This window comes from Mauremys reevesii, linkage group 6 (genome assembly GCF_016161935.1).
Source record: "Mauremys reevesii isolate NIE-2019 linkage group 6, ASM1616193v1, whole genome shotgun sequence".
Taxonomy (NCBI): domain Eukaryota; kingdom Metazoa; phylum Chordata; order Testudines; family Geoemydidae; genus Mauremys; species Mauremys reevesii.
The window spans coordinates 109,679,480-109,693,403 of record NC_052628.1 but is presented as its reverse complement, the minus strand read 5'-3'; the positions used below and the strand labels follow the sequence as shown (position 1 = coordinate 109,693,403).

The following is a 13,924-nucleotide window of genomic DNA, read 5'->3' as shown; positions in this document are numbered from 1 at the left end:
ATGCACACGTACAATAAAGTTGTAGACTATCGCTAAAAATGTCTAGATATATAAAGGTACTGAAAGAGAAAACACTGTAACATTTAGTAGTCGAGGTATCAGTGTAGAGGTGATCAGCTATAAGGAACCAGACTGCTGACATGTAAAATTCAACAGGTTTAGAGGATTTTGTTTTTGTTTTTAGATAAGGGCTGGGGGAAAGCTGACAGGTGCAGAGGAACATAGTTTGGGTAGAGACATCCCTTAGGGATGAATTTATTAAAGGGGGAACTCTCCATCCAAGTAAAGTGGATAGAAAAGAAGTTGGTAAAGTACAGGTAGAAGCTAGTCAGGAAGAGTAAAGCATAAGAGACCCCATTTAAATATAACACACAAAAGCAAGCAACTGAATATTGACAAAATGTGCAAGTGCTTATATACAAATGTGAGAAGTCTAAATACTAAGATGGGTGAACTAGAGTGCCTGGCATTAAATGAGGCTATTAATATAATAGGCATCACAAGAACTTGGTGGAATAAAGAAAATCTATGGGACCCTAAAAATCAGGGTACAAAATGTATAGGAATGACAAAGCAGGTAGTGGGGGAACTAGCTCCATATTCACTGGGTACATGTCATCTCAGGAAGGGATGCAGAGAGAAAATTTCTAGACACCATAAATTACTGCTTCTTGGAGCAGTTTGTCCCGGATCCCACGAAGGGAGAGGCAATTCATGATTTAGCCTTAAGCAGTGCACAGGATCTGGTGCAACAGGGGAATATAGCTGAACTGCTTGGTTATAGTGACCATAATGTAATGAAATTTAACATCCTTGTTGGGCAAAAAAAGACAAAGAAACGCACCACAGTAGCATGTAACTTAAAAAAAGGGAACTAAACAAAAATGAGGGAAATTAAAAGGAACAGTCACAAGAGTGAAATGCCTGCAAACTGCAGACTATTTAAAAACACCATAATAAAGGCTTAAATTAAATATATACTCCAAATAAAAAAAAAACCTGTCAGAGGACCAAAAAAATGCCACCATGGTTAAACAGCAGAGTAAAAGGGGAATTTAGAGACAAAAAGGCATAATTTAAAAATTGGAAGTCAAATCCTAGTGAGGAAAATAGAAAGGAGCATAAATTCTGGCAAGTCAAGTGTAAAAGTATAAGCCAGGTCAAGAAACAATTTGAAGAGACACTAGCTAAAGACAAAAAAATAACAGCAATTAAAAAAACAAAACAAAACATCAGAAGCAAGAAGCTTGCCAAACAACCAGTGAGGCCCCTGGATGACTGAAGTGCTGAAGGAGCACTCAAGGAAAACACAGCCATCGAAGAGAAAGTAAATGAATTCTTTGCATCAGCCTTCACTGCAGAGGATGTGAGGCAGAGTCCCACAACTGAGCTATTCCTTTCAAGTGACAAATATGAGGAACTGTCCCAGACTGAGGTGTCCACAGAGAAAGTTTTGGAACAAATTGATAAATTAAACAGTAATAAGTCACCAGACTCAGATGGAATTCACCCAAGAATTCCTAAGGAACTCAAATATATAACTGTAGAACTAATAACTGTGGTATGTAACCTATCACTTAAATCAGTCTCTGAATCAGATGACTGAAGAATAGCTACCGTAATGCCAATTTTTAAAAAAGGCTCCAGAGGTGATCCTGACAATTACAGGCCAGTAAACCTAACTACAGCAACAGGCAAATTGGTTGAAACTACATGAAAGTTCAGAATTATCAGATTCAAAAAGAAGCATGATATGTTGGGGAAGAACCAACATGGCTTTTGGAAAGAGAAATCCTGTCTCACAAATCTAATAGAACTCTTAAGGGTGTCAACAAGAATGTGGACAAGGGTGTAACAGGACTTTCACAAAGCCTTTAACAAGGTTCCTCACCAAAGGCTCTTAAGCAAAATAAGCAAGCATAGGATAAGAAAGGTCTTCTTGTGGATCAGTAACTAATTAAAAGTCAGGAAACAAAGGGTCAAATAAATGGTTAGTTATCACAATGGAAAGAGGTAAACAGCGGGGTCCCCTAATGATCTGTATCAGGACCAGTGCTGTTCAACATATTCATAAATAATCTGGAAAAGGGGGTGAACAATGAGATGGCACAATATACAGATGATACAAAATTACTCAGGATAGTTAAGTCCAAATCAGACTGCGAAGAGTTACAAAGGGATCTTACAAAACTGAATGACTGGGCAACAAAACGGTAGATGAAATTCAATGTTGATAAATGCTAAGTAATACACACTGGAAAACATAATCCCAACTATACATACAAAATTAGGGGATCTAAAGTAGCTGTTACCGCTCAAGAAAGAGATCTTGGGTCATCATGAACAGTTGTCTGAAAACATGTGCTTAATGTGCAGCAGCAGTCAAAAAAAACTAACAGAATGTTAGGATTCATTAGGAAAGGGATAGATAATAAGACAGAAAATATCATAATGAGACTATATAAATCCATGGTATTCCCACATATTAAATATTATGTGTAGTTCCGGTCACTCCATCTCATAAAAGAGATATTAGAATTGGAAAAGGACACAGAAAGTCAACAAAAATGATGAGAGGTATAGAACAGCTTCCATATGAGGAGAGATTAAAAAGACTGGGACTGTTAAACTTAGAAAAGAGATGACTAAGGTGGAGATATGAGAGAGGTCTAAAAAATCATGAATAGTGTGGAGAAAGTGAATAGGGAAGTGTTATTTACTCCTTCACATTACACAAGAACTAGGGGTCACCCAATAAAATTAATAGGCAGCAGGTTTAAAACAAACAAAAGGAAGTATTTCTTCAAACAACACAGTCAACCTGTGAAACCTGTTGCCAAGAGATATTGTGAAGACTTCTGGGTTCAAAAATAATAGATAATGGAGGATAGGTCCATCAATGGCTATTAGCCAAGATAGTGATGGACAGAACCCCATGCTCCAGGTGTCCATAAATCTCCAAATGTCAGAAGCTGGGACTAGATGACAGGGAATGGATCACTCGAAAGTAACCTGTTCTGATCATTCCTTCTGAAGCATGCGGCACTGGCCACTGTCTGAAGACAAGATACTGGGCTAGATGAATAATTGGTCTGATTCAGTATGGTTGTACTTATGATCATATATTAACAACTCCCAAATTATCATCGGGGTCATTGATCACGTAATCAGAGACTTCACTGAAAAGCCAAGGGAAATTATTTTTTCCAATGACATAGTGTAATAAACATCAAATTCTGATATTGTAAGAGGAAGTTGCGTCTAATCATAAAAACACTAAAATGTATGTGTGGGCGTAAATATCCTTATGAGATAACAAGGCAAGCATTTGTTTCCTTTTTAATAAGTGAATTAAAGCAGTGTTAAACAGTAAATCTTTCTAATGGAGAAATGTCATACAAAAAAATACTGAAGGTTAAAACCAGTGTGTTCACCATGCAAAAGCAATGGGGGAAAATCCAGTGTGAAACAGCTAACCATAGCATACCATATTGTAGTCCGCTAGTTGACCTTGAAATTCTTTGATTTCACCAGCTAAAGTCTCTGCCCTAGATAAAGAACAAAAATTCAAGTTTTTGAGATTACGTGTTTTATACAACAAAGCAAAATCAGAACAAGTATCCATTTTTATAGTTCTGTAGGTTGCACAGTATAGATATTCAAGTCTGATATAACAAAAGACAAGGTCCTGACAAGCCATTTGGCTATGCTAACGCTGCATTAATTGCAACATGACTCACCTCTTTTCATATGACAGATAGACAGAATTCTCCTGGTTATACATTTCTATTTCTTTCTGAAGCTTATTTATTTCTGTTGTGAGTTCACTTATTTTGCTTCTATAGAAAAGAAATACAAAAAGTTACTTGTATGTTTAAAATGTACAACTAAAATACTGTAGGATAAAACTAATACTATATTATAAATGTATGTATTCAAGGCATCTCTCTTGTATTACAGGTTGTTTCAAACAGCTCTAGGATCAGCTAAAGAAATAAAAAAGAGGGCTCTACCTTGGATAAACTCAAACAGTTATAAAGCAGGAGGATAGCATAAAAAGTTCATTTTATTTAAATTAAGAGTATTTTCTCCCCTTTGGTGTAACTGTAAAGTAGAATTGTTCAGTTGTTCCAGTAGAACAATCCCACAGAGGGTGACCAGGCAGCAAATGTGAAAAATTGGGACAGGGGGTGGAGGGTAATAGGAGCCTATATAAGAAAAAGACCCCAAAATTGGGACTGTCCCTATAAAATTGGGACATTTGGTCACCCTATCCCACAACAGTTTCACAACATGGGTACCCTCTATATGTAAGAGGATATAGGAGTGCCCATCCAACACAGAAATTTGACTGAACATGACAAAGTGCTTTATAAGATACTTAGGGCAATAACGAAAAATTATGTTAATTTAGCAAATTTATTCTTGGAATTAAGGTTGAAAAGTACCCCAGGATAGAGGATCTACAAAGGCCCTTCTCATCCCGGAAAGCCTTATAATGGGGAGAATTTCATCATAAGTGAACAACCAACCTAATCCATTTATGCTGCTGTATTTTATTCCTTGATATGGGTGGGGGGAGGGAGAAGACATTAACTATGCTACAGCTTGAAAGTGTTGACACTAACATACCTAAGCAGTCCAAGATAATAGGATTTATCCATAATCTGTCTCTGAGGACCTAACAAAAGAGAACAAGAAACATTTCATTAGAAAAAAATAAGTTTTAATGAGACACAAATTAAGTTCACAAAGGACGAGTTGAAGTTATACTCCAAACAGAGAACCAGCACCCTCAGAATGTCCTCATACAGCCTTTATTCAATCAATACAGATGAAATCTGAGATGCATGTTAGGCTTTGGTGAGGATTTAGATTACTTAAGCAACTGAAAATTTCTGAGATGAACCTTGCACGAGGATGACCTCATCCTAAAAAGATATGGAGGATTTAAGGAAAACTTGCAATAACTTGCCCTAATGTGTGCGTTCTCTACAAAAACCAAGCACATATTAAAAATAAAGACATACAAGTTAAAAAGCATCATAGGAACACTTAATTCAGGGATAGAGTTTCAACCCCACTTTGATTTCTTACACTCTTCACCCTCAGCTAAGCTTAGAATTTCACGTTCAGCTCCAGTGCTGTTCTAGTCTCCTCTATCCTTTAGAGTTGGTTCCTCTATGCTTCTCCAGCCTCCCAAGCTCTGACTGACTTTTCTTGCAGTTTGTACCGGCCCAGCCATGCCATCAGGCTGAATGAGTCCTTTAAAAACACAGGTTCTCCCTGCCCTGAGCTGTATCTCTTTTCACGCTGTATAAAGCTGAAATCACCTTGAGGTGCATCACATGCTTTCCCCCAGTTCTACAGGCTAAACATCACAGCACACAAGAAACAGATTCTCCGCACAGCACAAAGAGGTGACATATGAATCAGCGGGCTCTCTCGGGGTGACAGTCTACTGTAAATCTAGCTGCTATTTACCTGCCCTTTCTTTTTCACCTGCTCAGTGGTGATTCTAGGATAGACTCTCTTCTACAATATGGCCCCTTTGTGCCATTCCAACAGCAAATGGACTGTAAAGACAGCTGATCCAGCCAATGGGGCTTTCACCAACATTAAGCCACCTCCAACATAGGGGATATTTTGGTAACATGGCCAGAGCACTGCTGTTCCCCAGAAATCATTGGTTGTGGTGCCAACCTCCTTGGAGCCATAGCCACACGACAAAGGACCTCTAAACAATGCTGCGGTCTGGGCTGGTATAGAACCAGCCTTAGGTATGATGAGTTGCAAATAGTTCCTATTCACCCCCATCTTGTCCCTCAGCTATTCCCAATGCTTAGTGGGCACAGCTAAATCGGAGTCTTTGAGAGGACAGTCGTGATAGGAATTTTGGGACCTAAACTGAACACCCTGGAATTAAAAGCAACAGTTCTAGTTGTAACCCACTACCTCGAAGGACATCTGAAGTCCCCTCACCCTGGAGCTGTATTTCTGACATCAAACCATAGTCCAATTGTGGGTGAGATCAATGTGATTACAACTGTATACAAATTTGTTGTATAGTAAAGTATTTATAGACAACGTTCTGCAGTGCTGGAAGGAGACTCAATCTATGCCTTCTTTTAATATTAATGTTTTCAAATGTCGCCCTAGAGATGTGAATACTGTAAGTAGAGTTCAGGCATAGAAAAGTCTGCTACTTCTGAGATTTCTAAAAGCAAAGATAGTAGAAAGATGGACTCATTAGTCTGCCTCTCCCCTCCCTAATCCCTACTAGCTGTAGGTCCTTACATCACAATTTGTTCAGCTGAGAGGAAAAAAATCTCCCTATTACTCTTCCTTGAAAAAGATTTCAGATACCTCACTAACTTCCACGCTTTCTGTGATCCATGTCCTCGAGTCAAAATGTGACTTATTTGATGCTGGTGGTGATTTAGTGCATTCTAAAATTGTAGTATTAGAAAAGAGGGTAGATAATGTAGAACAGTCTACAAAATAACTGGAGAATAAAATTCACATTTTGCAAGATCAGGGTGAAAGTATAAAGTCTCTTACTGGAGTTCCTTTTTATACATAATCTATGGAATCATAAAATGGAAACTATAGAGAATAATATGAAATCCTGAAATTTTAGAATGTTAAAACTAACAGAAAACATTGAAGACGCCAAATCATTTAATGAATTTGCGTTAGTCTTACACAAATATTTGGGTTAGACATTTGACTCACTTCTGTATGTTTTGAAATGATTTAGGATTCCCATTTAAATTGTTACCCTGTCTCTCTTATTCTGACGCTTCACAAATTTGGGGAACTCTTATTGTTATGATTCATAAAGAGTCATAAGAATAACCTGAAGTTATAAAAGAGATTTTAAAGATTATTTTAAAGATACGTATTTTCTCTGAACTTGTAAAATCTACTTATACACAGATAAGAAACTTTTGACTTTGCAATCAGAATTTTTTCTTTGGTGTTAAAGGTGTTAGGATCTTTATCAATTAAATCTTTCTCCAATTGTAAATAAGGAAATATAATCAAACTCAAGATACAATATATTTTCTAAGTCCTTAGACCAGGGCCATAATCACTATATGCCATTCATCCTGTACCCTGAGGGCCAAAATTTGTTCTCAATTACAGCAATGTAAATTTAGAGTATGTCCACTTAATGAGTCACTCTGAATTTTCACTGTGGTAACTGAAAAAAGAATTTCTCCTAAAAAGAGAGATGGAATCACATGATGACCCATTCATTCACTATGTAACCCTGCCTCATTCAATACACAAAATACACGTTTGCATAATTAAAGCATATCATAAAGCACTAGCACAAGAAGCAGACTTTTGAGTGCTTCACTTTGCAACCTTAATTTTCTTTCTAAAAACCTACAGATATTCCACACAGAAACTATGCTAAGAGAAAAACCGATAAAACACAGACATTAAATAACATGGAACTATTTTCTAGACATTTGTAAGACCCTCTGTCTTGCACAAGATGTGTACTCAGGAGGCTGGTTCATTTGCCCCCTTGCCTCATTCAATACACACATAAGTAGATCACATAGATAAGGCAAAGCTCCAAATTCCACAAGAACATCAAACTTTCTATGGAATGAGACAAGGCTAAGATTCCATACACACCCACCCTTATGCTTGCATAATATGAACAGAATATAGTAAGGCCGTTATTCAAATATGTGCAAGCCATATTTTTAAATCCCTATACATTCTGCCAAATCTGCCCAAGGACCTTGAAAAGGCACGTCTGACCTAGTGACTATCTCATTGCCAAATTTCAAGTTTCTGTCCCAAACTAGAGGCACTAGAGCCATAAAAGATCCTCTGCCGTCCAGTTTCCCCAAATTGTATTGCTTCATTGACAGTGTTAAAAACACTTTCCTGTACTAAGATGAGAATTCTTCATATATTAAAATACCTTTCATTCCAGTTTTCATTCCACTTAACCCTTGTTGTGTCACTGGACGGTCTGCAACTTTAATTTGAGATGACAACACCCCTCCAGTACCTAGGAGACCACCACGAGTACCAGGCCTCGATGTACCAGGAGGCATCTAGACAAAGACAACAGAATAATAAACCAGTTGTTATATTTATGTGGTTGTTAAGAGAACATTTAACATTTAAAAGCTTGTCTGGACTGTTCTAAAAATTAGAAACTAACATACGTATTTTACTTAGTACATTAGATCTTTAGCAGTATTTTTCTTGCAGGTGATAATTTATACCAAAAATGTTAGAAGTAAATCTAAATACTATAATACTAGCAAATCAAAACCTCTAGTACAGACATCTCTTTATATTTATTTTTGAGACTCAAGGCTATTTTATTTGCATTCTCGATGTTCTTTTTCTCCCTCAGGTTTGACCTCTGCCCAAATGGTAGTGTAAACTGAATTCCCACTGTTCTGCTTATCATGTTGTGTGGTTATCCTTTAGCAGTTAGTGCCAATAACACCCTTCCCCACTCCCCCGCATTAGATTTAAAAAAATCGATTCAGTGAGACTGTTATTTTAATTGTCAGGTATAGCACGATTGATTTTCCTGTCCAAAATCTCCATAAAGCTCAGGTTTCTACTTATGTGTGGAGAAAAACATACAAGTCTCATTCTCAGGCCTCACATATGATGCTTCCCTTTATTGAAATTGGCTACTCTTTATTAAAATCTCCTATTTCAACAGAGGTGTAGGCTAAAACTAGCCTACTGGCTACCGAAAAGTGCATAAATTAAGGAAGAACAATTTGTTGCTCTTCCAAACAAATGTCTCTAGTTTGGTTGGAGAGGACAGACTGTTAGGGAAGAGCCAAGTCTTTCTAACCATGGATTGAACTGTGAAAGTGAAAGTCCAAACCTGTTTATTCTAGTCCCACAGTGCATCAGCAGATGCCTTAGGACTTCTGCAAAATGCATTTTGCTCCTTTGAGGATACCAGATGTGGGATGCACTAAGCTTGTAGATCCAGTAATCTTTTAAGTACTGTGGGCTTGACCTTTACTTGGCCTTTGCAGGCCATACCAGAATAAAAGGACCAGAGGCAATCTGAAGACCCAGAGTAAATTACTCCCATGACATGAACCAAATCATAGGGGAAGGCAACTGACGAAGGGTGACTTGATGCCTCTCTAACAAACCAGATCTTTTTGCTTTTTCCACTTGTGACTCTAAAAGATATATTTCATCCAATATATGGCAATAACAGCTTCCAGCCCACCTCCTTTAACATACAACAGACAAATCTTCTTGGAACGAAGAAAGAAATATGAAATACCAAAAAAGAATACAAACTGCTACCTTAAATTACAATTACTGCTGGCACACAAGTCTTCAGGAGAAAAAAATCAGGATAAAATCTAAACATTCAAAACAAACATATTAAATCACTTTAACACACCCCTGTTCCCATTCTGGCTGCTGATGGCGTCCGTAACAAGGATGAAGAAGGCCTGGCTGTGAGCCCAACTCCTCCTCTTGAAGTAGGACGAGCTGTAGGTGGCTTGTGATTGCTTGCCATTTTCTATTTATTTTAAACTTCTCTCTGGAAAGAAACAGATGATGTCCTTTAATCAGAACTGATCCTTTATTAGTAAGGATCCTTTACATTACTAAGGGAGCCTGTTGTGTGTTGGGAGAGGAATGGAGGGTGTTGGACAGTTGAGGGGTGTGAGGAACGTGTAGCGGATGTAAGGTGGTACTAGGGTATACAGGGAGTATAAATAATGGGTGATGCTGGGGGGAGTACTGGGTATATAGGGAGTACTGTGGGAATACTAGAAATACTTGAGTGGGTGGGGAGTATAAGGTGCAGCACAGGGAATGTGGGGGAATACAGGGAGCAGAAGGAAGTATAAGGGGTGGCACTGTAAATTGTGTGGATTACAGTGGGGCTATTAGGAGGATGGGTGGGTAGCCAGGGTGACACAGGGAGGATGGGGGTATTGGGTGCTAGTGTTGAGGGGGGATTTACAAGTGGCACTGCGGTATGTGGAGGAATACAGGCTGGCACTGGGGGCTGTGGGGGATACAAGTGTGGATGGGCTATGACAGGGATCAGCAACCTTTGGCACGGGGCCCACCAGGGTTTGTTTACCTGCCATGTCCGCAGGTTCGGCCGATCGCAGCTCCCACTGGCTGCGGTTCACCGACCCAGGCCAATGGAGGCTCCAGGAAGCGGCACGGGTTGAGGGATGTGCTGGCCACCGTCTCCCGCCACCCACATTGGCCTGAAGCGGCGAACTGCAGCCAGTGGGAGCCACGATCGGCCAAACCTAAACCTGCGGACGCGGCAGGTAAACAAACTGGCCCGGGCCACATGCCAAAGGTTGCCGATCCCTGGGCTATGGGAACTGTTAGGTGATACTGGGGTGGCACTGGAGAGATGGGGGTACTAGGGCTCTGTGAGGCATATGGGGTGGCACTGGAGGTGTGAGGGGAATATAAGGTGGCACTGGAGATACTGAGGTGGTATTGGGGGCATTAGGGGCTGTTAAGAAGTACACCTCTACTGTTAGGGAAGAGTCAAGTCTACCTCAATATAACGCTGTCCTTGGGAGCCAAAAAATCTTACCGCGTTATAGGTGAAACCGTGTTATATTGAACTTGCTTTGATCCACCGGAGTGTGCAGCCCCGCCCCTCCGGAGCACTGCTTTACTGCGTTATATCCGAATTTGTGTTATATCCCGATAAAATACGACCCGATATAGGTGTACTAGGAGTGACACAGGGGCTATGGGAGGTACCAGGGGTGGCACTGGAAAAGATGGGGTACTAGGTCTGTGGGGAGAATATGGGCTGGTACTGGGAGTGTGGGGAGAATTCAAAGGGGTACTGGGATAGTGCTGGAAGCTTTGGGGTACTGGGGTGGCACTAGGGTCAGTGGGGATTGTTAAGGATTACTAGGGTGAGAGTAGGGTTGCCCACCCTTCAGGATTGGCCTGGAGTCTCCAGGAATTAAAGATTAATCTTTAATTAAAGATCATGTCATGTGATGAAATCTCCAGGAATACATCCAGGAACGATGGGGTCTAAGTTAGCTGTTACCACTCAAGAAAGACATCTTGGAGTCATTGCGGATAGTTCTCTCAAATCATCCACTCAATGTGCCGTGGCAGTCAAAAAAGCGAACAGAATGTTGGGAATCATCAAGAAAGGGATGGATAATAAGACAGAAAATATGATATTCCCTCTATATAAATCCACGGTACGCCCACACCTTGAATACTGTGTGCAGATGTGGTCGTCCATCTCAAAAAAGATATATTAGAATTGGAAAAGGTTCAGAAAAGGGCAACAAAAATTATTAGGGGTATAGGACGGCTTCCGTATGAAGAGAGATTAATCAGACTGGGATTTTTCTGCCTGGCAAAGAGGTGACTAAGGGGGGATATGACAGAGGTCTATAAAATCATGAGTGGTATAGAGAAAGTAAATAAGGAAGTGTTATTTACCCATTCTCATAATATAAGAACAAGGGGCCACCAAATGAAATTAATAGGCAGCAGGTTTAAAACAAACACAAGAAAGTATTTTTTCACGCAACACACTGTCAACCTCTGGAACTCCTTGCCAGAGGGTGTTGTGAAGGCCAATACTATAACGGGATTCAAAAGGGAACAAGATAGATTCATGGAAGATAGGACCATCAATTGCTATTAGCCAGGATAGGCAGGAATGGTGCCCCTAGCCTCTGTTTGCCAGAAGCTGCGATTGGGTGATAACCTGTCTGTTCATTCCCTTTGGGGCACTTACCATTGGCCACTGTCAGAGGACAGGATACTGGGCTTGATGGATCTTTGGTCTGACCCAGGATGGCCGTTCTTATGTTCTTATCAACCAAAATTGGCAACCCTAGTTGTGGGGAGTACTAGGGGTGGCACTGGAGGGGTTCGAGAAGTGGTTGGGCTATGGAGACTGTTAGGGAGCACCAGGAGCGGCAATGGGAGTTACTAGAGTGGGGCTAGGGACAGGGGCTTCTACAGGTAGTGCTGGGGGTACTAGGAATGGAGCTGGTGGGTGTGGCCACTCGGGTCAGCGCTGGAGGGCACTAGGGATGGAGCTAGTGGAGGGAGGCACTAGGCAGTGCCGGGGCAAACTAGCAGGCGGCGCTGGGGGCACAAGGGATTGAGCTAGTGGATGTTAGACATTAGGAGGCAACACTGGGGGGCACTAGGGATGGAGATGGTGGATGGGGGGCACCAGGGCAGCGCAGGGGGCACTAGGAGAGGTGCTGGTGGGTGGGGCACTAAGGGCAGCGCAGGGGCACTAGGGATGGAGGTGGTGAATGGGGGGCACTAGGGCAGTGCTGGGGCACTAGGGATGGTGCTGGGGTGTGGGCTCTAGGGGTGGCACACCGGGCACTAGGGGTGGCGCTGGGAAGTGCACCAGGCACTAGTGATGGAGGCGGTGCATGGGGGCACTGAGGGCGGCACTGGGGGGTGCGGGCACTAGGGATGGAGGCGGTGCATGGGGGCACGGGGGGCAGCGCTGGGGGGTGCGGGCACTAGGGATGGAGGCGGGGCATGGCGGCACTGGGGCAGCGCTGGGGTACGGGCACTAGGGATGGAGGCGCGCATGGGGGCACTGGGGCGGCGCTGGGGAGTGCGGGCACTAGGGATGGAGGCGGCGCAGGGGCACTGGGGCGGCACTGGGAGTGCGGGCACTAGGGATGGAGGCGGTGCTTGGGGCACTGGGGCAGCGCTGGGGGTGCGGGCACTAGGGATGGAGGCGGTGCATGGGGGCACTGGGGCAGCGCTGGGGTGCGGGCACTAGGGATGGAGGCGGTGCATGGAGGCACTGGGGGCAGCGCTGGGGTGTGGGCACTAGTGATGGAGGCGGAGCATGGGGGCACTGGGGGCAGCGCTGGGGGGTGCGGGCACTAGGGATGGAGGCGGTGCTTGGGGGCACTGGGGCAGCGCTGGGGGTGCGGGCACTAGGGATGGAGGCGGTGCATGGGGGCACTGGGGCAGCGCTGGGGTGCGGGCACTAGGGATGGAGGCGGTGCATAGGGGCACTGGGGCAGCGCTGGGGTGCGGCACTAGGGATGGAGGCGGTGCATGGGGGCACTGGGGCAGCGCTGGGGGTGCGGGCACTAGGGATGGAGGCGGTGCATGGGGCACTGGGGGCAGCGCTGGGGTGCGGGCACTCGGGATGGCGGCGGCGCATGGGGGCACTGGGGGCAGCGCTGGGGGGTGCGGGCACTAGGGATGGAGGCGGTGCATGGAGGTACTGGGGCAGCGCTGGGGGTGCGGGCACTAGGGATGGAGGCGGCGCATGGGGCACTGGGGCAGCGCTGGGGTGCGGGCACTAGGGATGGAGGCGGCGCAGGGGCACTGGACGGGGGCGCACGGGGCACTGGGGGCGGGCACTGGGCACTAGGGGCGGTGCAGGGGCACTGGGGATGGGGAGGGGGACGGCGCACCGGGCACTAGGGGCGGGCACGGGGGATGGGGGCGGCGCAGGGGCACTGGACGCGGGGCACCGGGCACTAGGGATGGAGGCGGTGCATGGCGGCACTAGGGTGGCCCTGGGGGGCGGCGCAGGGGCACTGGACGCTGCGCACCGGGCACTAGGGTTGCGCTCGGGGAGGGGGCACTAGGGTGCGCTCGGGGGCACTGGGCACTAGGGGCGGCGCAGGGGCACTCGGGTGGCGCTCGGGGGCACTAGGGGCGGGCACTGGGGATGGGGGCGGCGCACCGGGCACCAGGGGTGGCGCTCGGGGGCACTGGGCACTAGGGGCGGCGCAGGGGCACTGGACGCGGCGCACCGGGCACTAGGGTTGCGCTCGGGGGGGGGCACTCGGGTGGCGCGCGGGGGCGGCGCCGGCGCCCGGGGGTGGCGCGCGGGGGGGGCACGGGGCCCGGGGCAGGGGCACTGGGGGCGGCGCACCGGGCACTG

At 44.6% G+C, this 13,924-nt stretch overlaps 1 protein-coding gene across 5 annotated transcripts in view; it reads right to left on the bottom strand.

The window, feature by feature from the left end:
- The window catches only part of IFT74 (intraflagellar transport 74), a 62,166-nt gene that overhangs the window by 47,602 nt on the left and 640 nt on the right, over window positions 1–13,924 (bottom strand). For 3 of the 5 annotated variants that reach the window (XM_039543083.1, XM_039543085.1, XM_039543082.1), the window contains exons 2-6: window positions 9,425–9,568; window positions 7,949–8,084; window positions 4,633–4,681; window positions 3,741–3,839; window positions 3,488–3,548 (exon numbers count right to left, since the gene is read on the bottom strand). In XM_039543083.1, coding sequence (XP_039399017.1) covers window positions 3,488–3,548; window positions 3,741–3,839; window positions 4,633–4,681; window positions 7,949–8,084; window positions 9,425–9,544 — 465 coding nt within the window. In that variant the 5' untranslated portion in view covers window positions 9,545–9,568. Of the gene's footprint in view, window positions 1–3,487; window positions 3,549–3,740; window positions 3,840–4,632; window positions 4,682–7,948; window positions 8,085–9,424; window positions 9,569–10,597; window positions 10,621–13,924 lie in introns of those variants that run through there. The other 2 variants (XM_039543084.1, XM_039543086.1) reach the window with 2 other exon arrangements.